Below are 27,305 nucleotides of genomic sequence, written 5' to 3'. Positions count from 1 at the left end.
GAGTTGGAGGTGATGGGGGCTCTTTTCCTGGTTCCAGTGAGCAGCAGCATTCTGAACGCGTGAGACGCAGATGCAGGGTTCAGCTTAAGAATAGTTATATTTAACACTCTGAGACTTTTTAATCCCACTCTAAATGAAATTAAGCACACATTTACAATAACCAAATGTTTGCTGTAACATAAAACGTGACTTTTTTGTGTTTGTTGCTGGGTTTTCTGGGCGATTTTGTGTTTCTCACTCTGCACGTGGGATTACAGTTCCATTATTCCCATAGTTCGGGAAAACTTTTTGCAGTGGATCGTCTGCTATGAGCATCCCAGGCAGAAACAAAATATTAATTTTTGTCTTTTACGCTCTCCTGATCTGCATGACATCAATGCGGCAGGCATTCAGTATATTACTTTTAAAAAAACAGATGTTACCAATTATCTTGAGATTTTACAAGGCAAGGTCAAAAAAAGAAGATTCACAAAACTAACTACCAATATCTGAGCATTTAGAGACATTTGAAAGATTGATTTAAGACATTTAATACCATTTAAGGCCTTAGTTTTAGATTAAGGAAATACAATGCATTTTAAGACTGGTAAGACTGGTATTGGGGTAGAGTGAGTTGCAGTACTCAATCTGTGAGGATATGAATGCATGGATGAATATTTCAAGGTCTGGGTGGGAGAGAAGAGGTTTTAATTTAGATCAAAGCTAAAAGAAACTGGACTTGACAACTACACTTATCTGTTTATTATATTTTAGGGCAGAGTTTAGGATGAAAACAAGGTTGGTAGTATGCGGCTTGAGGTAAGGTAAAAGTTTGTGAGTAGTTAAATGGAGTCCAGGGGGCCAAAGAGCACAGCCTCAGATTTATGAACACTGAGCTGCAGGAAATGAAGGCGATCCAACTTTTGATGTCCTAAGGCACTCCCTGAGGCAGTCCAGATCTGATGGGCAATATCATATCCCAAGAGCACTTTAATGTTTTAAAGTCTTGACATTAGATTTTCCATCTACTCTGTCCTTCAGCCATTGAGAGAAAATTAATATTGTTGTTGTTTAAAATTTTAAAAGGCTAAAAAAAAAAGAAGTTTTGAGAGAGTGTTGAAAAATCAAAATATTGCCTTGCAACTGTCTCACACCTGAATGACTGTGGTTTTAAATTACCTGAAAACTTTGAGCGAACGCAACAACATTCACTACAAATACTCTGAGCTGACATCACACTAAGGACCTTCATGTATAACTGAACATGAACTGAACATGAACTGAACATGAAATAAGCTGGCAAATTGATGTAGTCAGCCAAGGAAAACATAGGATCTGCTCTCACAATCTACTTCACATTGTTGCATCATGGACTTCTTGAAGTCTGTGCCACAGAGAGATTCAGCAGAGTGAAGCAGGCCGATGCTTTTTGGCTGGAGGGATTTAAGAACTACAGCCAATCAATCTCTCCAACTGCAAGGTTTTCAGATGAATACAAAGTAAGACCTTTGAAAATAAAGCTTGTTTTTGTGCTTCAAATGAGAAAGAAAGAAGTTTAAAATCTTTTTGAAGATGTTAATGTCTAAAGCCACATATAGAGAAGGTACATTAGGTTCACTGCTGCAGAGTATTTGCTACCTTTCTTTTGATTTCATCCTGAGCCCCAATCTAATCCATCCGATGTATTTGACTCATCAAAAATTAGTGCTTTTCTCCTTCTGTCACTGCAGGGAGGAGGGATTAAAACAGTCAACTAATAGTACTGGGCATTGCTGATGTGTTTCTTTATTCTCTTTGATGTGCCTGTATTGTATTATTACTGCTGTTGCCATAGAGACGAGGAAAGAAGGTGTTATCCCTGCAGTCTGAGACAGATCTGGAGTCTGACTGAGATCTTGTAGAACAGTCAAAGTCTTAGATAATAAATGATATACATGGAGAATGAAAAGAGGCTTTTACAAAAGTATGTGCTGCAAACTATTTCTAAGGGAATTACACTTGAAATTTCAGTGGTGTTGTTCAGTGACGGAGCTCCGCGACTCATACAGGCAAATCAGAGTTTAAAAGCTGTGCTCATTGGTTAAAAAACATCAGCATTAACTGATTAAATCAACCCATGTTTACATTTTCCTGACAAGAGACCTCTTGTGGTCTATTCAAACAATGGCTGTAATCTGTCAGTAGCCACGCAGAGGTGCAGCCACACAAGAGAGGCTGATGGAGGTGATGGCTGGGCGGGCAAAGTGTGTGACTCTGACACGAGAGTTGGTGGTTTGTTTCCAGTCTTCTGCTAGCAAAAGTTTGTTTCTTTTTAATCATGACCCCAGTGTTTGTTTGTTTTTTTAAGTTTAAAGGGGACCTGCTGTGCTCATTTTCAGGTACATGTATTGTAGTTTTCTACTTGAACATGTTTACATGCTGTCAAAAACACTTTAACTTTCTCACACTGTCTGTACTGGTACACCTGTATTCACCCTCTGTCTGAGACGCTCCGTATTAGCCTCTTTAAGCACCCCTCCCAAAAAAGACGAGTCTGCTCTGATTGGTCTTCATTTCCAGGTCTTCTGCATCTAGCTGGCTCTGCACTATCATTGGAATGACTATAATGGAGTATAGCAACACTTTCTACCATCAAAAAATCACTAATTAAAGCCTCTAAATACTGAGACTAGCCATTATTCTGTCAGCCTAATTCCGAAGCCCCAGTAGCCTGAGAAACATTTGTACACCAGCCTGTTGGCCCTTTGGAGCAATGTGCGTTTGTTAACAGGATAATGGGCTGTCATACAAATAGGCTTTCAGTCCAATGGGATATTTTTTGGACTACTGAGGCTCCAACATTATTGGTCGTTGGAACACTAGCATGGCACCCTAAACAACCGTACACGTCCCTGCAGGACTATGAGCTGAAATTGGGAAGAAATTAACGCTGGCAACCAAGATTACATGTTTCCCTGATATTAGCATGTAGCTATATGTACATGTAGCAGTGTATGCAGACACTTGCAGGAACGTGCCTGAAACAGATGACCATAAAAAGAAATCTATCACAAACTGACGTCAGCTTGTTCTAAATGTAAAAAAAACCCCATTAGAAACACAGTATTCAGAACGGTCTGATGCCTGAGGTTTTTGCTCTGAGGGATTACTTTTCAATATGTTTACCTCATTATTTGAAACTTTGGCCATGTGAAATATGAACATCTGACATTGGAAAATTTAATATATGAGACAAAATAAGGAAAAGGTCCCCATAACAGTTGTCCTTTAACCATGACCACAATCCATCTTTAACCTTAAGCAAGAAGTTGTATGTTGTCTGGACTTAACAAGGTACAGACTCTTACAAAAGTAAGGTCAGGACTTCATAAAATGGTAGCAACCAGGGGTGCCAGACCACAAGCAGCGGGTATGAAAGTGGGAGCTATACAAAAATTGTGGACACAGCGCTATAAAAACACAAATATAGTCAACGAGGGTAAATCTGGGATTGGCTCTCACGTTCGCTTTTGTTGGCAATAGTGTTTACAAACAGCAGTCTACAATTTCTGCATAGTACACCTTTGAAATGGTCTGTTAAAGTGTTGACAGAAAACTTCAACCAATGTCAATTACTGTGTTTATGTGTGACACCACCTCAGTGTAAGGTCTATGAGTCGGGCTGGCAGGGCCAGAAGAGGAGATAAAGCACAGCAAGCAAACTAGGAGAAGAGAAAATGGAAGGAATTATGCGCCGAGTGACCAACTTTAATCACTATAAACAGGTGCCATGTTGGAGTCTAGTATCCTGTTCTTATACCAACACCTTGGCTTTGAAGTTTTTTTTCAGCTTCAACAGTGATGACCATATTTTCCATGATGTCACTGCCAGTGTTCAGCCATCTTACAAGCAGGAACAAGTCCCCCTGAACATTTGTAATTTGTTTTAGCAATATAAAGTTAAATTTGATATTGTCCAAGGACATGACTTTGGGGCTGACATTCAGGCAGTTTTATGACAGCTCTAAATTACATTTTCATTTCATGATTAGACAATGATTACTAACCTTATTCTCACTCCTCTGTCTAAAAGGTGTTAAGAAATTACATCACCATTATCAGAGATCTTACATGCTAGGAGATTTGAGAAATGATATCAAGGTGATAATGAAAATCCCACTGAGTGAGGAACTGTGAAACGGTGATTAAATGATTGTGTAAGGAGTCAGGATGAGGTACAGTAAAGTAACCGCAGCATGCTAACACAGTACATACACTGAAAGTTCTCTCTCTTGTTGTTGAGTGTTTTTACATGTTACTGCCTAGAGCGAGTCCAGTCTCATTCAGGTGAACCATCTCTGGCACAGATGTATTAGGCTCAGTGATGTGTGCTCTGCTCAATGAGATGAGACAAAAAAATGAGTTGATGAGACTGGGTGATTTTTTTAAAAGACCTTCATGATTAATAATTGATTGATGCAGAAAGTAGATCTTGGATTTGTGCAGCGTTGAAGGTCAGCCAACCTGAAAAACTGGCAGAGTCCCATCTCTGAGGAGCTGTTTGATACAGCTAATCTGCTGCGAGGAGAGTCCATGCCAGGGCCTCATGTTGTACGCACTAAGCTGGGGTTGTAATGCCTTTGAGCCATAGATTTGCTATTTTAGCAACAGCCTTCCCGAGTAGAGTTAGGGTTTTTCTGTTATATTTGAACTGCAATTGGACCAAATTAAATACATTTCTCAGGTTGTGAAAACAAAAAGAAATCTACTCAGAATGGTATCTCTTTTGGCATTTACATTTTCCTCTATTCACAGTGAGCTTCCTGGAAATTGCATTTTTTGCATTAACAAGTGGCTGGAGAAGATGACAAAAGAAGGGAACGAGGCAATGCAGGTGAAATAACAACTCTCACTTCTGACAACTTCTCCAGAAACACATTAGGCAGACGAGATTGTTTCTTTTGTTGCTGGGAATCAAAGAAAGTGTGTCATATTCAGACACACACTGTACTGTAACTTTATTCCACACCGAGGGACTATTTGATTTGAAGGGACTGTTTGTGTTATTTGAAGTTGAGCTGTGGGAACAGAACACAGAAGCTGCTGGTCTACCACTGCCTTGATAAGTTTGTTTGTGTCATTGTCTGACTTTGGCTTTTAAAGGCTTTGTTCAGATTCACCAATGTCACACAATAACCAATCGAGGCGGTGGTAGACCAGCAACTCTCCTGTTGTGTAAGGTAAAATGACTGTTTTTTGACAAAGTAGTCTGGTGGCTATGAAGACGGAGCTACAGTATCAGAGAAAACAGAGAAAAGATAGCTTTTGCTCTTGAGGGAGAAAATCTACCACTACCAGAAGGCACAGCGCCACAACACACAAATAAATGCTCCTGCTGGTGGGTGACATAATATAAATGCATCTGGTTGAAACAATGGTGGCTGGCTGGCAAGAAATTATCTGGTATTGCAGTTTAACAGTAAACTAAAACATTTTGCTGAAAACATCTGAAGCAAGAAACAGGCAGTAACAGAATCTTGGTTTATATTTGACCAGCGCTGCCCAGTTTTACGATTTGATCTCAGTTTTTCGGCCTCTGTTTTCACTGTGCAAGATCTGTATAGTGCCTGATAGATCTGTATACTGGCAGCCATGATACAGACTGCAATATGACCACAAAAGGAAGGTTTGCAACCTTAATTTACATCTACTAAAAGTGCTTGTTTTTGCCACTGACATGCTCAGATTGCCTGCAACATTATGGAAAGGATCCCTATAGAGACAGACCTTTCTGGTAAAGAGTAAGATCCTTTTGTTCAACCAGAAATGGCACCAAAATTGCTGTAGCCAAACCCACTGGACTCCTGCTCTCTCTGCCCAGTTACCAACAGCTACCACAGTACAACATGATGTCATCCCATATTGTTATATTTTGCCACTTGGGCCAAAGCCCTACAAGCAGCAGTTAACATCTAACGCTGAGATGTTAATCTCACACGGACACCAAATCGGCTGGACTCTGTTGTTAAACCTGTTGATAACCATTAGGTAATGTTAGCCATGTGATGCTAACAGTTAGCCATGTCACTGTGAGTGTAAGGCTCTGTCCCAGGCACAAAGCTCTGGTCTCGCGATAAACTGACAGAGGAGAGAGCCAACTAAAATTCTGTAAACAGCTCCACAATAAAATGAGATTTTACCCATTTTAAACAGTCAAATTTGAGGTACAGTTGCTGTGATTGGACAAAATTGCAAGGTCGCACAGAATTCATGGGGATTGGCTGAATTGCATTAACCGTTGCAATAGCAACATCGCAACATCCTGGAGGGACTGAAATAATCTGGCTCTATACATGCTAATATTAAAGTTTATTTTTAAATGGAGTCTGGTGGGTTATAGTGATTTCTGGGTAGTTTCTAGATAAACAGAAAGGATCTTACTCTTTAACAAAAAGTTTGACCTCTGTAAGGATCCTTTCCATAATGTTGTCAGACATTTATAAAAAATAATCTGAGCTCATTTGTGGCAAAACGAGCACTTTTAGTGGATGTAAATAAACTTAAACTGATAGATTGTTTTGGGTGGCTAAAATACATTTTGCTGCTGCCCATGTCCACAGCAGTACATCGCTTAGTTTCCATGGCGGCACTCTTGTTTGCCTTTCAATCTAGGGTGTGCCAACTACCATCTACTGTAGGTAGTACTCTAAGTACCTCATACAACCCCACTTCAAAAAATCCAAACTATCCCTTTAAAGTCTCCTGTCTGTAATGCACAAGAAAAGCACAGATTGTAAAAAGCATGCAGGACCAATTAAATTAATTTAAAGTCAATGAACAAGAGCCTCATTGTGAGTATTTATTATGCAACACCATTCCCTTTATGTCTCTCACACTATCTCTCTCACCTTTAGCACTCTCTTCTCTCACCCTGAAATCTCCTTTAATCCAACATTCACCTTTTGAAGTTTTATGCCTTTCTTCTCATTCTTTGTACCTCTGGGCATTTTGCTGTAATGGATGATGGGAGAAGCACACTGACTGATCACTCATGTGATACATCAATGGCCAGCACCTCACCGCCTTATTTTCTCAGTGCCAAATAATACACATTATTGTTCAGAGTGACACTGCAGTTTGTTTTACTTTTTGCAAAGTCTGTGGTTAGGGTGGAAAATGAAACGCTTTTCTGTGTAGGCGTGGAACAAGAAAAAAAACAGAAAGAAACAAGTGACTCACAAGCTGTGACATGAGTGCAGCCATTTTCTAATGTTTAAAAGACTCAACGTAGTGTCTCAGCTCCACTCAGGCTGCAGTTAAGACACTCAGGTTAACTATTCACACTTCTTTGCAAAGGAAAATCAATCCACTCAACATAGATGTCATTTCAGTGTGACACTGATGCTTTAGATCTCACACAGCCGTGGCTCTTTTGGCTACGTTTAGTCGAGCATTTCATCTCAAAACACGCAAAACAAAAGTGCTGCAGGCAAGATAATCATATACAGCCAACACAAAAGACACAATCCAGGAAAACCTTCACTGTCTTCACTGTAAATTAACTGACAAATGAGGTGTAAGATAGAATGTGATAGGACACACAAGTAAATGGAATGAAAAGAAATACAACACAATCATTAAATAATACTTGCTTAATTTAATGCTCATTAGATAATTTTTAATGATAGTCTTAAATGGAAATGTAATGACTTTCTAAAGTGTTTTTAAATGTGTCACTTAATTAATCAATCAATCAATTAACCTCAGTTAACTTCTCTAAGTATTACTGCTGGCATAGAGCCACAACGTGATGCTTCACACTGACCTTTCAATCACATCACATTCAACGATTTGCTCCACAATCATCTGTTTACTTTTTTTGTTCAAATGGCCCTGAATCAAGGACATTTTGGATTTGTTCTGCTTTTGCGTTGATAATGCATCAAACCAAAGGTTGTTTTACTCTCACTGAATCAAGTTTATAAAAAAATATATTGTGCAGCTTTGTCACACAGCATGGCAGATAAAATATAGATCGTGGTGGTAAACCAATCCCTTTATCTGGGATCTTTATTGATTTCTGACCCTGTAAATGAAGACACTTTAAGTTGCTTCATTCTCTCTCAAACTCTTTTTATGTTGTTTAAATTCAGGTCTTCTGTGTTTTTAATGATTGTTGTTAATAACTGTTTACATTGTGAACATGCCCTGCTCTATAGGGATATTTCTGCTGCTGGACCCCACAACACTGTAAATCTGTGAAATTAGTTGAGTGCACTTTTCAGGCTAAACACAGCAGGACCTCCTGAAATGTATAAACAAATCCTCCAAGCATCCTCCACATAAGCCATGTTCAGCAACAGACCTCTGTCTGTTTAATGTCCTGGGTCTTAACTTCCCTTTTCGCTGTATTTAATGTTCTTTTCTTTTTTTCATTTTTGTCATGTCTCTGCTGGTGTGTGTGTTCCTCTAGCTTCAGTTTGTATGGCATATGCTTTAGACCAGGGAAACTCAACTTACTTTTGCTTTGCCCGTGGCCACTTTTGCAAAGTGATAGGATTCCATTTATTCCATTAAATTTATAATTTATATAATTTGATTTATCAAGCTCTATTTGATGCTTTTAATGCACCATAGCACCTTACTAACATTCAAAATAGAAAAAAATAAATAATCCATTTTCATTTACTGGTCAGCGGGCCACCCAACACCATAATATATAGCTAAATTATATATTTATATAATTTCGATTGACTACTCTTAAGGTGATTTCTGAAATCTTATTTCATATTTATTACTTTTGAAAGCATTTAAATTGTGCTTTAAAACAATCTGCCTTTGCCTTTCTGCAGTTTTTCTTACAGTGCCTCGAATCATTAGTCTGCCTGGTCTCCTTGAATCCAGATGGCTTTTACATATCAATGGAGAAATCATATGATTTGGGTTTTTTGCCCTGACTGTGGCTTCCCAGGCTGGTCATACTGTCTTAGCTGGCATTAGCAAACCCCAACCAAACCATATACCCTTAACTTTGACATCTGTAGTCTCAAATATCCAACTGGTATATAGTAGGTAATGTGGCAGTGCCCGCCCTGTGAGAGACTCCTGCCTAAAAGGCCTGATACTGGACCAAATAATTAATCCTTTATTAGGCTCATGATAACATTAAAACTGCTGCTGTTAGTGGACAATTTTTTTTTAACATTCTAGCTGCTTTAATTCATTCCTCCGTGTGTGATTGTTAAATGTTAGTGCCAAATGACGAAACAGATCTTTCTGCTCTTTAACTGTGAGAGACTGAAACACAACAAAGCCTGATGTTTCTCATTTGGATCCTTTAACATGTTTGACTTTAACCTTGACTACAGATGTGCTGAAAATAGTTCAAAGTGATGTCATAACATCCACATTTAGCTGGCTAAATAATGAAAATAAAAACACGTGATCAGGTGCAGCTTACAATGGCAGTCGGTTTTGGGTGTCTTTTTTTGTTTTGATCCTTGACCTTTCTTTTCCTAAGCCCATCTCCTGTGGTTTTTGTCTGACCACCTTCAGCAAAATGGGAAATCTACTGGTGACATAACACCTAAGTCACTGTGGAAGCCAGGGGAAATCATGTCACCACCACCTAAACTCAGAGGACAGACAGAGGCAGCAACTGGAGCGACTAGAAGCAGCTGAAAAGCTGTGGACATGGATCTCAACCAATCTGTACTGTTCAGCTGTCTGGTCCTGAAACCCAGAAAGGTGTGTTGTAAATGTTTTAAACACCCCATCCCTCACATTCTTCACAGCTACTCATTCTTCACTCAGGCCTCCTTGAAAACCCACTTTTGGGTTGAGTGAATTATCCTGCTTGAATAAAGTTACCTGTATTTGAAAATACATGTACTGTAAATGGCATAAACCTACAGCTGACCTGGTATACTTTTGCTGAGCTGTGAAGTATAAAATGTTCTTTCCACTTCATAATTCAACACTGAGGAAAGACTTAGCTGGTCCATTGTTAAAATCATATCCTCCATAATCATAACATCTGAATGTTAGCACTGGATGTCTGGATCACATCATCTCCAGCACATGAACAGATGAAACAGACACTGAGCCGAGAAAGACTGAAAACCATAAATGTAACACACTACTGTACACCACTTTGAAGAGGCTGCTTTCAGCCACTTTTGACATATTTAGATTCCATAAAAAGACTGATGAACAAGATGAATGAGAAAACTGTAGTAACAATATTTTTATAATTAATGAAGTTTTTTAGTCCACAATCTCACTGTCAAAATAATATTTGCCCTTTAAAATCTCCTCTCGGTGACAGTATTTAATATCATTATCATATATATCTTTATTTTAAAACCATTTCAGTCTAACTTACTCAAGGCATACGTATTCATCAAAACTTTTTCTGTTGTGTGCAATTCAGCAGTAAAACATTAACATTTCATTTCATACAGTAACCAAGTGTTTCCAATATCCCCTGGTGCCCCTGTCTCACTGTTTATCAGAGCCTAAATGACACAAGAATTAGCTAGCTAGCATATAGCGGTCCCCTCTCCCTCTGCACAAAAAAAACCACTAACACTTGCCAAGACCTGGTTTTTGAATGTCATGGGGAAGGTTACAATCACTGTCATGGCTCCAGCTTCAATCGGCAGTGATAGAAATACAACATTTTCGGAATGAAAAAGCAAGAATACATGCTTCCACTTTTGTGAGTGGACACTCTTTTTCCCATTAAGATGTCAGAGGCTAAGTGGATAATGGTGATGTTAAAATCCTTGAATGAACTTTAACATAAGAGGCTTAGAGTCCTCACAGACTGAGGAGCATTGTGGAAAACAGAGTACAAATGATTTCTCACTTTAAACAGTGAGCAGTTCAAAGACAGAGCTTGGTAATGGAAAATTGTTAAATCATAACAATGGTGTGTTTTTCCAGATATAGCCGCCGCCTTACAAAACACCACTGGCCTTGATTAGCAACAGCGTGACAGTTGGCTAGTCACAATTTAAAACAACACTGTCTAAAGCTGAATTTATAGACTCTGGATTAGACTCCACACTGGACTCCACATTATAATATAATTTGCTTTTTAGACAGTGCAGTTCATTAATGAGGGGGAGGAAAAAGTTTAAGAAAAGCAGCATCATGAAACTTTCTGCAGTCCACTGCCAGCACAGCAGTGCATGCTGTGGAGAGGTACTGTACATATTAGGCTGGGGTGGCGTATGTTTTTTTAATACCTTTCTTAGAATTCCACCAGGGTATACAGTATGTGACAGCAGTGGTGTGCAGTGCTTAAAATGATATGACATCCCAAACAAATGACATCCCATTGTACCATAACACCGTGATACTGCCCAAGTCTTAACTTCTGGATATTTTCATGTATCACTGACTTAACACTCTGAGTTTATTCTCGGTGTCATCCTCACCTTTGTGGATCTTGCGATGGAAGTTGATTGCATCCACAGAGGCAGTGACAATGTTGGTGTTGCAGTGCCGAGCCGCTACAATGCCGGCGACCTCATCCATCAGCTTCATGGTCACACCTGTTCCAGACAAACAAACACAGTTTGACCTTTGTAAGATAAACAATGGATCCATGGTGGAAGATTAATCAATATTTTCTTCTGTGCTCTCACCATTGTACAAAACAAGTAACATTTCTGTGACTACTTATAAAAATATTAAATTGACCCAAAGTCTGTCCTGTACATTAACTACATAAATAAAAAATAACCTGGGGTATTTTAATTGATTTGTTTGTTTTACTGATAACTGCAAAAGAAGCCCTATTATAGGAAGAACTGTTTCAATGGAAGTTTCTCTCCCCTTCTCAGTAAAACTTTATTATATCAACAGTTATCAAATTATTAGTGAAAAACCTGAACATTTCCATGAAAATACAGGTCCATGACACTGAGGGAACCCAATCAGTTGAGGGACTATAGATGAAAATGAGTTGTATTTAATGTCATAAATAATATTACAGTTGAAAGCCCCAGATAGTAGATAGTAAGGGGCCTTTGAGTTGAGATTTTTGCTGTTTCCAAGTTCAAGACCAAACACTGTGCTTAAACTATGACTGTGCACTACTGCAACTTCCAACATTTGAACAGGAACTTATCACCGGTGAAACATCGCACTCGTCCTCTCTTTAAATCCAACAGGCCATTTAGGGTAAAAGCTAGGGATGGGTCACGATTTTCGAATTTTCGAATAGTCGTTTTATTTTGAAAAATCGATTTTTTAATGCGACTATTACTATTCGCCGTCTTATTTCCCCCCTTTATTTGACATGCAATTCAGCTCCTAACCACACGAGGGCAGTATAGAATTGCTACAGCGGTGTGAGATGGGCTACCAGCTAGTTTGATGCTCTTCTACAAACAGGAGAAACATGCAGAGACTACTACAGTCATGAAAAAGTTCCGTGTGGAACGACTTCGAGAAAATAAACGAAAATGAGGCGCAGTGCAAACTCTGTGAGGCAAAGCTTGTGTATCACAAGTCTACAACAAGCAACACGTCTGCAGTGCGAGTCCCATAGCAGCTCGCCCCCTGTTAATCATTTACAGCGGCTCCACCAGCAACCCCCGTCTGTCGCATGACAACTTTCTATTTTACGCGGCTCTTCTATTTTTGTTGCGCTACGCTCCCCTACGCGATCCTCCAGCAGATAAAAACTACATGAAATAGTGTGCTAAACAAGCACAATGTGTTTTTAAATGAATAAACCATTATCAGAGGTGATATGTGATTTTTTCATGCATTTACCCATGTTTATCCGTGACATTGTGTAAATGTCCGTGGCGGACATTTGAAAGCGAGTAGATGACAAACAGTACAGTAAACTTGTAGATAACTCAAATATATGTAATAACTTAGGTGGAAAATGCTTTAACATTTCATGCAGCCTACATGCAGCCTCTCGGCTTGGCAAACAGTAAACAACCCCGCTAGCGTCTCTACGTGTCGCTTCCGTATGCAGTCAGTGGAGCCCAAATGAATACGCTGTGACGCTACGCTGGTATGACGCTTTGCAGCCGGTGGAGCCCGGCCGTAATGATGAATGGATCTCTGTGTGCGTGGCTCCGGGAGGGGGGGGGCGTGCGATTATCGAAAAATCGTCGAATAGTTGCCATGATTTTCGAATAGTGTTTTTGCTTGTGCTGCCCAACCCTAGTAAAAGCAGTCATTGAGTCAGAAGGATTCTCGCTTGTGTTTGAGACACCATTTCTCTGAGATAAGACTGTCTGATGTAAAAGCTAATGGGTTTCCTGATGCAATTAGAAAATTATCCACCTGAAGCTAAATTATAAATGAGTCTCCTTGCCATTTCCTCAACATTAGCTTTTCATCTAGACTCATTAGTCCACTGTTGATGGTGTGTGTGCTGACTGCCAACAAGAAGTGTTTCAACAGACTTTCAGCTAGCTGACATTCAGCTGACAAATGTTATTAATGTCCAATAAGCCGCCTATTATCTGGGTTACAATCATGTTAATGTCAATAATTTTAGTTCATTTCTTTAAATTAGTCTAAACTGATGGTCCTGTTGGTCCACTGTTAACATACAGTAAACATGCAGAATAGTCCGGTTATTTATTATGTTTATTATGTTTAAAATGACCTTTGTCAGTATTTCTTTAAAAGTAACCTCTCGCAGTTGTGACTAAAGACGGCTAAAAAAATTCACGGTTCGGTTCAATATAACACAGTGCTGTCACGCCTCGGTACGTTTTCACTACAGCAAAAACTAGAAATGCCAGATTAAGTTCCTTGACTTTACCATTTTTAAATGTATGAATACTAACATAATTTGGCTTGTTAAAATCCAGGCAAATGATTTCGTGTCTTCTGTGTCCAGGATTTTTTCAACAAGCATGCTCAATGACGTACTGGAGCCATCATTAGCATAACCCCTACCTATTAAATAAAAACGACATTACTACTGACATTAAAGCGCATACTAACAGTGTTGTTTCTATTGCCCACTGTGTATTGCAGCAAGTTTGCTTTGTCCCACAAGCTCTCTTGGCTCTTTCAATGTAATAAAGATATGATTAAACATGTCTGTTAAATACCACAATCATAAAACCACCACCTAGACAGCCGTCACTAAAGTACCTTTCAAACTTTCTGTCCAAATCGGCTACCCAGCCTGCCAGCAGTCACTACTCACAGCTGTGGGTGTGTGCTTCGTGATAATACTGGCTGCTGAAGAAGAGGCTATAGTGCCCTGGTTCCAGGGGTGTGTGTGTGTGCTGTGGAACCAGAGACTATGTGTTCCACTGGCTTAGGTGCTAAAGTAAGTCTGTAGCTGTGCGGTGGCCCGTGCTTCGGCTCAGGGTTCACCTATGTTACTGTGTTACAGACTCTGATGAGTGTCTGTAGCTGCACGGTGGCTTGTGCTTTGGCTCAGTGTGTTTATATCCAACACTCTCTCTCGCCATCGCCCTAATAATGTACAGCAACACTGAAGTGGCTCCAAACCCAACCCTGTCAAGAGACCTTAGTTCATCTTCTATTCCTGGTCTGGTAATGGCGTTACTAACCATTTGCAACAAGCTAGCTTACTGTAGCATGCCTCCCAGTGTGTCTCACTGGAGTAATGTTTTGGTTTGCGAGTTTAACCATGAAGATAATCTCTTCCTTACCCTAACCAAGTAGTTTTGGTTGCTTAAACTTTACCAGTGGCAGGTGGCAGGTCACAAATACTCATAAAAGGTATTTTTGGAACAATCACATGGATCATTTTGGGGAACACTGACCAATTAATTATTTTGTCCTCTTCTCTAGCTTGGGATGCTAGATACTAAGTGCTCAATTTTTGGAAGGGACAAGCAGTATACTTTAAAATAACACACTTAGAATTTGTAGATAAAGAAATCTTGTGGCAAATACAGTATTAAAGATTTCTTACTTTACATTAAGTTCAGAGTCAAAGTTTCGTTATGAAAAATAATTAAATCATTTTGTGTTTTTCCAGCCCTACAAAACACAAGTGGTCTTAATAAGAAACAGCGTGATAGTTGTTAACGCTTGCTAGCCCAATTCAAAACAGAACTGTTTGAGCCTGAATTAACAGTATATACCTCCTGAGTTTTTTCCACATTTTTATGTAAGTAGCTTTTTACAGAGTGCAGTTAATTAATGGGCAAAAGGCTAAAGTTAAAGAAAAGCAGCATCATGAAACATCCTGCTGCCAAACTGTGGATGTTTTGATGTACCTTTAAGTGTCAGAGTTAGAGGCTTGTTTATTGTGTTTGACCGATATGTTTAGCCATAACTTGACAAAAAGTATTTGGAACATATTGGACCTCATGCAGCAAACAATACATTCCTCTATTTTCTCTTTATTTTCTGTTAAGAAAAAAAATAAGAGCTGTCAACTCCAGATGCACCAAATGTTCTTAACCATCCAACTCTGCTCTTACCCAGGTGTGCTGAATGATGAGTCCCACTTAATCATACATTGGTGGTGCATGGCCAATTGTTTTTAGCATAGGTAGCACCTCCTAAAACACTATATGAGGGCAGGTGTTGTGCCTTGTGCAAATACTCTGCCACATGCGCATGAATTGAAGAGATGCCACCAAAAAAGGCTGGAAGTAGAGGAACTTCAGCGGTAGTGAAATCAATATATTGTTAAATTAAGTTAAACAAAGTAAGTGTGATTTTGCAGTGCGTCAGTACTGACATTACAGAAGAATCAAAAACACAGCAAAGGGAGAACGCACAGTGACTGAAATAAAAGAAGCGGTCTGACATGAAAATGGAAGCAAAAAAGCCTGCATTGTCCAAGCCATGCGCTCCATGGTGATAACTGAAGGAGGATAGGAGGGGGCTGCAGTCTCACAAGTAAACATATAATAATCTAAATTTATTTACATGACATTCATGCAGTGTGTTTTCTTTTTATGTTCCTCAACCTTAAACTTGTGTTTTCTTGAGTTAGATAAACAGTCTGTGGACTGTGGATATGAGACGTTTTTTTTCTTACCTTTCTCATCTTTTTTTTTGTGATCAAATTTTTATTGGGTAAACAATTAAGTTACAATAACCCAACAGGAGGGCTCATAAATGGTCATTGTTTGATTGTCAACACACAAAAGGGAATAATAGGCTAATAACAACATGAAAAAGAAACTACTGCAAGAGTAATATTACATGCCCTTACTAACCCAGCCCATCCACACCTTAACCCTCTACAAAACCAACACACATTCTCATCATGTTTTAAATTTCTTTCCTACGGAAAAAATCAAAACAGAAAACACTGGCGAATCCAAGTACTTACAAAATAAGAATGAATCGCAGATATTTACAAATATATGGACTTTTGTTCATATATCGCTTCCTGCATGAGGCCCAATGAGCGTGTAGACCAGGCCAATTCAACGGGCGGCCCGTGGGCCATTTCCAGCCTCTTATCAGTTCTCTTTACGAATAACTAAAATATGAAATCTGAACACAAATAAAAAACATTCTGTCACAATAAATACTTCGGGAACTGCCCATTGGTTCGACATCCCATTCTTCCCGACCATATTAAACTCATTGTTCCGAAGTCCGTTCCGAAATCATCATGATGCCCTGTGGTTAAGGTCTGGTTAGGTTTAGGCACAAAAACCACTTGGTTAGGGTCAGGAAAAGATCATGGTGTGGGTTAAAATGAAAAAGAAAGTGACAAACACATAAACCGTGACCCTGCTTTGCCTCAAGCCGGTCGCGGCGCACCATACGCCCGCCGCGAGCCGTTCAGCACCGCGGACAGTCGGACTAATGAGATGTCAAACCAATGGGCTGTAGAACCAATGACATGGACCCAAATACTTCGAGCCAGCAGAGAGTGCTCCTGTGCACTTGGACTAGTTGTCTCTGAACCCCACAACCTGCCAGCGGGTTTGAAAGGCATGTTTTCTTTGAAAAAAAATCACCAAAATTACATAATTTATCATAGCTAGAAACTCTTACAAACAGAAATTATCTTTGGATTTTGGAATTTCTGATGGTAATTAAATGCATCTTGTGAGACTAACAATTCTGTCAAGAAAAATAACTAAGTCTGAGCTTAACATAGTGTTATTTCTTGAAAATGACTTTATTCATTTAAAAGTTTTGCGCTCCTCAGTGCGACTGCTGAGCCATGAATGACTTAGCTGAGACCAATAGTCATGTGACAACCATTTAGTGAAAGTGAAGGCTGTTTACACAGAAGAGAGGACAAGAGAGACTGCATGTAGAGGTTGTAAAAATGTAAAAATAGTTAATGTAAACTGCAATGTAGTGAAATAAACATTTTGTAAATGCGGTGGTATGTTCGGTCAAGTGTACATTCATAATGACAATAGCAGCTCAGATAAAATGTTTGGACCCCAGGCCCTTAGCTTCCTAAAAATGTGGCCCCCTGACAGATATAGTTGAGTAGCCTTGGTATAGAGAGACAACAAAGAGCTGGATTATGCATGCAACACATGGCCTTCATCTGAAGAAGACATGCTGGTTGTTGAAATGGTGGTTGCTACATCTAATTAAAAGCTTTACTCATGAACATGTACTCTGGATCTTATAGCTGTTTGATAATTTATAATCTGCCATGAACACTTATCACAACTGTAATCCATTGTGAGTGAAACGAATCCAAGTTGTTCTTTGTGAGAGATTAAACTACAGACACCTTTCAAACTGACAAGACGTGAGTATCAGATTCTTAAAAGATGCATTTTGGGTGAAGTATCACTTTTAAGATGTGAAGCACATCAAGGAATCCATCATCAAACCATTTGCAGAGCACTTTGCCAATTCTTGCACTAAAAGCTTGCAAGTGATTTGAAGAGCAAGAAAACACTGTGGGCAAGAAATCAACGTTGCAGATACAGTAGGGCTTGAAAGCCATTTCCATCACAAAGTGGACACAGAGGAATTCACAAATTTGCATCTGCATTTGTCAGTGTGTGCCACACTTACAGCGATGTCAGCTTGTGTCATGTGCGAAGGAAACAGTTGTTTGTGGGTTTCTAGCAGAAAGTGGGACATCTTGTATGGAGTGGGTGGGAGAGAGATGAGAGAAGTGAGGAGGAGGGTGGCATCTGTTTGTCATGTCGGAGAAAGTGTGTGTGTGCGTGTGTAACGTGCATGTGTTTGTGAACGTATGCTCATTTAAAGATATTCAGACCCTTCACTAGACACTCCAGTTGCCCCAATCGTTCCCTCTGAGTTGCTTTTTGTATCTCTCAGGCTACAGAAAATCAATAAGTCTGCTTGCTGATGGCTGGTTTGGCTCCCAAAGGCTCCTACCATCTGCACTGTGTGGCTCTATTTATGACAGCCAAATGTGTGGGAGTACAAACAGAATGTGCCGCTTGCTCCCAAATGCAGCATTCACTGTAAAAGTGGGCCCGCTGAGTTGATTAAGAATTAAACATGCCATTACTTTGACATCCTCTTGTCCCAAAGGGCCAGGGCATCACTTCCACTTTATTTTGCTGATAATACTGACATGTACAGAGGTTTAATATGGAAAGTACACTTCTTTTTTCTGTCCATGCTAAACATTTGTCAGAGGCAAAAGAAAAATGTGGTATATTTTCAACACTGTTTCAAAATAGAAAATGATGCTTGAGAAACTGAATCAAGCTCTGACTATGATGTGTGATTATGCGGTTAAACTTGGGCCAGGCAGTGTGAGAGTGACAGATCTTTTTTCCCATCACATGAAAGGCTCTATCATCTTTAACTCTAACTAAAGCCCTGTTGATCGGGGAAGGGTAACCGTTAAAAATGTTCTCTGATAAAGGCTGACGATGTAGCCACAGTTCAGAAAGGTGACAGGCTTAAAGTTTGTGTGGGCAAGCAAACATATCAGTTCCTTCTTTAAGTCTATTGCGAAACATTTTCCCAAAAACCCATCTTGATTTTTTTCTTTTTTTATCCATCTCCGCTATGTTGTGAAAATTGATGGGATCTCACCTCAGATTGAAAAAGTCCCCTGGGTACAAGGCGTAGCAGGCTGCTGCTATACAAAGCCTGGAGTGGTTGTGTCTGAGCATGTAACACTTAATGGAGATGGATCATGACCTGACAAGATGATGAAACTGAATGTAAACGCTGGACTATGCTAAAATGAATCTAAACATTTTAAGAAAATTTAAAGGCACCCTAACTGACATTTCCTAACCAGCCCAGTCAACAGTTTAAAATGTTGGCATTGTAAATTTCTGCAAACCATGGATATGTTACATTTGTACGTTTCAAACCTACAATATGGCTCAGATTATATGTTTATGAGCTGAGTTTCTCATTAGGAGGAGGAGAGGATGGCGGATTCCTCGGCAAGATGGCTGCCAAGCTCCAGACGGCAACAGACCACTGTTTGAGACCAACAAAAGCGGATGTTTTTCAAGAAAATGTCAGGACATGTCCAGTCGTGCATGTTGCAAGTAGTATTCAGTTGCAGCTTATGGGGCTTATTCAAAGCTAAAACATGATGTTTTTCTAACCCTAACCAAGTGGCTTTTGTGCCTAAATCTAACTACACATTAACACATGTTTTAAAACTAAAAAGTCAAGATACATACCCTAGCACTGTGACTACATAAAGTTTCAGCATATTCACTACATATGAAATGTACACATGTAAACACCTGTGTGACAGCTGAAATCAAACAAAGGTTCCGATCCTGATTTGTTAAAAAATTGACCCCAATCCTGATCTTTGAGATCTGATCAGGACATCCCTAGTGTTTTAGGACATAGGCATAAATTTCTGCTTACTGCCAGAGGATCTCGAGGTTCTTCGTGGTCACAAAGCCTGGTTCCCTATTGCTACCAAATGAATTCCACCATCTACTTCTAATAGGGCTGACATGGATTAGTATCTTCCCTCCAATCTGGAAGCTGTTCAAATAATAATCTTTTGTACTGCTGCTACTATTAGATTAATAACTGTGCAGTCTTTTTTGCTATAAAGGAACATGACAGCAACAATTACAAATCAGATCTGAAAGCAGCATTCAGATATCTAACTGAGCCAGATAAGCTGCCTTAAACAATATATCACTGTTGCCTTTTCTACACAGATATCATTGTCTTTGTCTTTGCCTCATAGCAGTGCTACAAAATAGCAGCTCTGGCATGCATCAGCTGATAAGCTCTGACGATATTAATCCTTGAAACAAAGTGACCCCGCATTTTTGAGTTTTCATCTTATTTGATCTTCTATTTGCAAAGATTGAATGGTAAGAATGAGATTATAGTTATTCTGTTTCTGTGTAATAGCATGAGAGCTCCTATCAGACTGACATAATCTTCAGGAGGTCATTCGGGGTAAATAAAGGAACCACAAGGGACGGAGAGAAAGCCCCGCTCAGCATGCTATGGTATAAAGTGAATGCTAATGTACTAAATGGCTAGATGGAAAAGTCAAGAATATCATTTTATGACATGACACAAACTCTGTAACTTTGTGAGAAAATAATGAATAGAAATGCAATGAGGACTTGGTTATTTGTGGATTGGACTGTGAATTTCTGAGACTGAGCGGAGCCGTGAGAGTGGGCTCCTGTGGTCTTGTTCCCCGGCTCCCCGGTGTTAGCAGCTCTCCAGATGCCTTGTGAAAATGGAGCGGGTGTGGGAGTGGGGGGGATAATTACCCCAGTTTGCTCATGTTCTTCACTTTACCACACTCCCTTAGAGACTTCCCACGGCTTAAAAGTAGCAACGAGTAGTTACAAGCTGCGAGTCTGGGTGTTTGAAAGTACTGTTGTTTAGCTAGTTAGTTCTGATGGCAGCGCTGAGAGCCAATTATGCACAGTAACTGTTAGAGGTCTTCATTATCTAAATTGTTGGAATTTCAGTTGCTTATTTTTCCCCATCGCACACTTGTGGGAGAAAGCTCCAACAATTCCCTAAAATAGTTCATAAGCATTCTTTCATTTCGAAGAGGAATATTAACATTTCATTAAGCTGTTAAAAGGATAGTGCACCCAAAAATTAAAGTTCAGTCATTATCTACTCACCCATATGCCCAGGGAGGCTCAGGTGAAGTTTTAGAGTTCTCACAACACTTCTGGAGATCCCAGGGGAGAGGGGGTAGCAACACAATGGAGGCTTACCACGCCCCAGATTCAAACGTCCAAAAACACATAATTGAAACAACAAAATATCTCCATACTGCTCATCCGTAGTGATCCAAGTGTCCTGAAGGCCCAACGTAAAAAGTTGTTTGGAAAAACGTCATTTGAACTCTGTTTTTAGCCTCACTGTAGCCTGTAGCTCTAACTGCTTCTCTGTGCACCGCACTCCCATGTGCACACTTGCGCGAGACCGTGAGACATGGGCACCGTTTTCATATGTGTTCACGTGCTTTCACTGGTCTTGCATGCAAGCGCACACACATGACCACGGTGCACAGAGAGGCAGTAGGAGCTACAGGCTACAATGAGGCTAAAAACAGAGTTCAAATGACATTTTTAAAAACAACTTTTTATGCCGGGCCTTCAGGACACTTGGATCACTACAGATGAGCAGTGTGGAGATATTTTGTGATTTCAATTATGTGTTTTTGGACGTTTGAATCTGGGGCACCTTAAGCCTTCATTAGGTGGAGTTGTGTTGCTAACGTTACCCCCTCTCCCCTTGGATCTCCGCAAGTGATGTGAGGACTCTAAAACTTCACCTGAGCCTCACTCAGCATATGGGTGAGTAGATAATGGCTGAATTTTCATTTTTGGGTGCACTATCCTTTTAAGGGGAAATAAAGGAGAAATGTGGATGTGGTGCATTGTGGTCTGAATTTTAGTGTGCAGATCCTCTTACAGCTTCGGCTCAAGGGGTCCATATCATTGGTTCGACAGCCCATTGGTTCAACATCCCATTAGTCCGACTGTCCGCGGTGCTGAGCGGCTCGCGGCAGGCGTATGGTGCGCCGCGACTGGCTTGAGGCGGAGCAGGCTCACGGCTTATGTGTTTGTCACTTTCTTTTTCATTTTAACCCACACCATGAGCTTTGACCCTAACCAAGTGGTTTTTGTGCCTAAACCTAACCAGACCTTAACCACAGGGCATCATGATGATTTCGGAACGGACTTCGGAACAATAATATGGTTTAATATGGTCAGAACAATGGGATGTCGAACCAATGGACTGTCGAACCAATGGGCAGTTCCCGGCTCAAGACCCAAATCATGGCAAGAACTTTTTGACTGTAGGTGCAAGGTCCCTTTTTTCTAAAACTTCATGTAAAGCCTTATCTTCAAACTCCACCCATCAGTTTTTTCTAGATTGATAATAAATCTAGTCCACTTATTGCACGCACAAGACACCTACTCACACATAACCTTTACAGTTCCAACTAAGCTTTTAATTGTCTAGTCTTCCAACTTCAGGTACCTCTTACCTATGTAAGCTCTTATATACAGGATTTTTAACAACATTCTTGAAGTAGCAGCTGCGATGCAAACAGCACTTGCCTGCATACTTTGGCTATGTCTGGAATATTAAGCAGTGCATCCACTAGAAGGCTGATCAGGGACAAATCATCCTGATCAGGACATCTCCCTTGACAATTAAACTAGAAGACCACCAAAAACAAATAAGTTCATCCTTGAGCCAAAGTGGACGTTTGTGCCAAATTTGAGGATATTCCCTCAAGACCACAGCTGTCAGAGGCATACAAATTACATATAAAGTGAGGAGGTTGTTATAATTAATGTTGTTAATTGAGAACATGCTATTATTTTCTTTCCAAAATCCCTCCCATTGTTGCTGTCGTTTGTTCACAATGCTGTTGACCTGACCTTACATCCTTATATACTGCCCCCACGTTTCACTGGTTGTACTGCATCATGCAGAGCACCAAAGGAAGCTGATAATGGTGAAAAAATAGGGAGTGCTGCACAGGGTCAAGAAACTGGGATGTTGATGATAGTAAAATATTAGGTGCTCTTTAAAGATAGGGCAAGTAGTTCAGTAATAATAAAAAACAATGACTGTCAGTTTGCTTAATGACACACTGTAAGTAAAAATCCTTTATTATTATGGAATTAACAAAGGGTTTTTATTCACAATCATGGATGCTTCACAGATTGCTGACCTATGCCATGGACTTCTACATTAAGAAAACTGACAGTCATTTATTCTTACTCCAAAAGAAGCATTGGTTTGTTTTTGTTTCACAAAATAATCATGAGATTATTTTGGATATTTATCGGGTGCACAAGAAACCTGTGACCAAAATGCCAAGCCAAATCAAGTGGAGGACTGTGCTGTCCTTGAGTACCAAAGATGCTTGTCTTTATTAATCACCACCATCAGTGGAACTGTTAATGCAACTCCTGCAAAAACAGAAACCCTCTCCTTGTACAGTCGATGTAAAAGGTTGAAGAGAGGCTCAATGTGAGACTGCAAATGAGGACAAGCGAGGCCAAGACAGCCCTGGGCCTGGCGTTACACATTCACAGGGTGACATGGCACACTATGACTCTCCCTTTGCCGTAGGGTGGGAACACGAAAGGCAGAGTGGGAGGGGGGCGGGGGCGGGGGGTTGGGGGGTAGAGGTGGAGATGGTGTGTGTGAAGAGGAAAGACAGCTCACTCCAAATGGGGAAAAAACGGCAATTAGTAACCAAGTCCCTAGTGCAACCCAGTTTGCCATGGGGCAGAATACCTCTGTGATTCGATTCCTTCTGACGATTTTCCCAAAATCTTCGCGCACAATGCTGTCCATCGGCAACAGGCATGAGAACAACGAAGGGGAGCTTCCTTGCAGCTCTTGTCGCCATCAACTTTGCCGACTAACTTCCAAGCCCTTTTAATTAGAACCAGCTCAGACACAGCACGCTGGGCTGGGCACCCACTGATAAAAGGACGAGAAAGTGTAAGACCAAGAGATATCGACAGCAGAGCATGTGTGACCACTCACATGTTCTCTCACCACTTCCTATAAACTTCCATCGTTGTGTCTCTATTTCTTCCCACTCTTTCTTGTTCTTGCCCTCTGCCTTTATCCACACTGACAATTCCCTGTCTCTCTCTGTCCTTCTCATCCCCTCCCCAACACGTGCTTTATTCATGGATAGTATCACACGGCTCAAACTGCCTCCTAATGAGCTGTTACTATAGAAACAGCTCCTGTTAACATTACTGCCACGCAGCAACCCACCCACATCCTCTTAGAAAGTCCCATAAGCTGCATATATTTTTTTGTTTATTCTACCATTCCAGCTGTGGTGGGCTTCACTGAACACCTTAACAAATTACTGTGTGATTTTAAGTTCTGAAAATTGCGAGCAAGCGCTGTCATAGTTACTGTTAAACTGTAAGCCGCACACATACCATAGGCCTGGGAAAATCACTGAGATGCGATTCCTGTAATGGAAATTCTGTCAGATAAAGGGCTTTCAGATAAAATGCACCTCTGGCTGTGATGGTAAAGGTCATCAGCTCCTGCAGATTACTTTTCGAAATGTAGAACTTGGCTTTCGTAATAGTAATAAACATGGTGTATTTCTGTTCTGTCTTTAACTGGGTATGTTCATTTCATCACTGAAACCTCTGCTGCATTTTGTGTTTGGATAATATCAGCATGTTTACTGGCTTATATGGGTTCCCCATCACTTTTCCAAGTTGTAATGTATCTCTCTAAAAGTGTGCTGTTACTGTCTAGCTGTCAAAATTCAGTTGAGAGAAGCTCTGAAACAATAAAATATTGATACACTCATTGGGATTGGCTTCAGTCACTACTGTACACTCACAGCAACCTGCTCTTTGGACCTTATTTTACCTCCTGGTTTCAACCTCAACTTATATACGGGCCACCATACCTTGTTTGGTGGAGACTGTTGGGGCTGATCAGAAGAGCTGCAGAGACGTTTCAAGGCTGCAAGAACTACGGCTTCATATTTTGCGGGGGGGAATTAAAGAGGAACTTGACACCAAATTGCAAATCAGTGATTGACTGCCCTCTCTTGTTTAAAGTTTCAAGTCTGTTAAACCTCTGACAGCATCACTGATGGATGGGTGTTGTCGAGAGTGAGCTTTTGCACTTCTAAACACACCGAAGAGTACAGAGTACACTTGGGCAAGGTGAGATGTAAAATCACTGCATTGCTGCAAAACACAAGATTATTATTCTCCTCAAAAGACACTTATGATGTTCTCATACCTGTAGTTCTGTTCATTTGGTCCAGGTAAAGCGAAAAAATCAAGAGAAGTAAACATTAAGTTATACAGACTGACAGGTAACTAGATGATTTTGGCGACTGTCATCCTGCATCATCAGGACCCACATGAGGAAGTCAAATTTACTTTAATACTTCTGCTTTGTGTATTAATGTTCTTTGGTGTCACAAAGCACTATTAGTATCATTAGACTGCAAATCGCCCGCACGTTATGAACTAACAGGAGGAAAAAATAATGATTAGGGTATATTACTGTGGGATCGCTGAACCACACTTTTTAATGAACTGACAAAGTACGGTCGGATACAAGCACAGCAGTTTCAAAGCTTCTTAATCAGGGATACCTGCACTGACATGCATACGTGTTACCATGGTTACCAAATTGATTAGCATAACTGGGCAATATACATGACCTTATATGGGTCAAATGTAAGATCGCTTCTTGAATTGATTTAATAATAAGATGGATTTATTAGCTTTTCATGCTGAAATCACATTGCTGCTATCATAAAATGTGGTCGGTTGGTTTCTTGCTTTAACACCACAAAAATCTGCACCAGACTCTTTTCAAGCAGTCTGGGTTTGGTTGTTTCAAGCGACAGCTTTCACACCAGCCTAGACTAACCGGGCTAACCAGGTAAATGAACCTACGTTTTTCAACTTGTGTGAAAAGTATGAAAGTACCCTAAAATGTAGCATTAATGAAAGAGAAGGCAGTTGACACAGGTTTCTTTTTAGCGAAGGTGCACGCATTCTACTAATTAAACTAAATATGATTTTAAGAAGGCACAGTGCTTTAATGATTGAGTAATTTTACAATTTTCAATCATTTCTAAAAACACCCATATACTTCAGTAATCAAAAAATAAGTAGTACTGAGTAATCTTTACAAATTTTAGACTCTCTGACCACAGATGATCAAATAAATCTCTTTCTATAAATAAATAATCCATGTCCCAGGCCCTTTGCGCAGCTCTGTATGCCTTTAATCGTTCAGGATTCTCTGTCTATAGCTGCACCCCTGCGTGATAACATGAAGACTGGAAACAAAGTATCCGTGTGGTTTAATGGATTGGTTTCCCATTCACATCAACATTTTTAAAAAATACAACTTGTTAGAAAACAATATGTTTGCTTTTTAAACAGTTAATAAGAAAAGGAAACTCATCTTCCCTTTTCAAGTCTTCTACAGTGTCTCACACTGTGAGGAAACTGACAGCTTGTGCCTATTTCCCTCAGTCTGGGTTGAATACTGCAAACAAACACACACGCACACACACACACACACACATTTGGTACCGGTCGTTAAAGTTGGTGCTGCTCTCGTATTGATTGTATGTCGGCGTTTAACACAAGTAAACAAACTCTTCATTCAGTTAATGACTGGTTTGCACGTGGCGAGGCTGCTCTGTTGTGTTTTTGGTTCAAGTCATTAAAGCTCCTCAGACTCCAACACACAGTATAGGTGTGGGATTTGCTGCACATTTCACAATAACCACAATGAAGTTTCCTCACTAATTTGACTTGCATATAACAGACACACCTCTACCATCCTGGAGTTTCTACTTCAATCACAACAACCAGATAGAACTACAGTGATTTTCTATCTTTTTGTTTGATGCTTTTGTGTAACTTAAAATGTCTGTAGATTGTTACATAGAGTCTATGAACTTTGCACATTAAATCCCATGTATAGATGCCGTATAGTTCATGAGACATGCTGGTTTTGTTTTGTTGTCTACCTTTCTCTTCTTACATCATGTGAAACTACTTTTCTCTGACTAATGACTGTTGCCTCTTGTCTCATCTCTTGTGTGTGTGTGTATCTCACCTACTGACTCAAGTCACAATGCTTATCAGAATGCATGGATGTGACTGGCTGAGTAGCATCAAGTGACATGATTTAGCACATGCAAGTGGTCTGTGAATTTTCTGGGCCGCTGAACTAGTGCTGCAAAAGCTAGAAATGCTGCAGCAGTTAAAACAGAAAATGCTCTGCCAAAATTGAAAAAACCCCGGTAATTTATGGATTATAGGTCTGAACTGGATGACGTCTGGGTCTGGACCTAAATGGAGACATGACATCATTTTACTATAATGCAGCCTTTAAAATCAGGAAAAAACACCAACTACGATATTACAATATCCAAA

General features: G+C 40.0%; 1 protein-coding gene across 3 annotated transcripts in view; it reads right to left on the bottom strand.

Annotated features, from left to right (window-relative positions):
* Positions 1-27,305, bottom strand: part of acot7 (acyl-CoA thioesterase 7) — an 86,306-nt gene that overhangs the window by 18,467 nt on the left and 40,534 nt on the right. For all 3 annotated transcript variants that reach the window (XM_049581967.1, XM_049581965.1, XM_049581966.1), the window contains one exon: positions 11,403-11,519. In XM_049581967.1, the coding sequence (XP_049437924.1) occupies positions 11,403-11,519 (117 nt within the window). The remainder of the gene's footprint in view (positions 1-11,402; positions 11,520-27,305) is intronic.

Source organism: Epinephelus fuscoguttatus, linkage group LG7 (genome assembly GCF_011397635.1).
Source record: "Epinephelus fuscoguttatus linkage group LG7, E.fuscoguttatus.final_Chr_v1".
Classification (NCBI taxonomy): domain Eukaryota; kingdom Metazoa; phylum Chordata; class Actinopteri; order Perciformes; family Serranidae; genus Epinephelus; species Epinephelus fuscoguttatus.
This window is presented reverse-complemented; position numbering and strand designations above follow the sequence as displayed.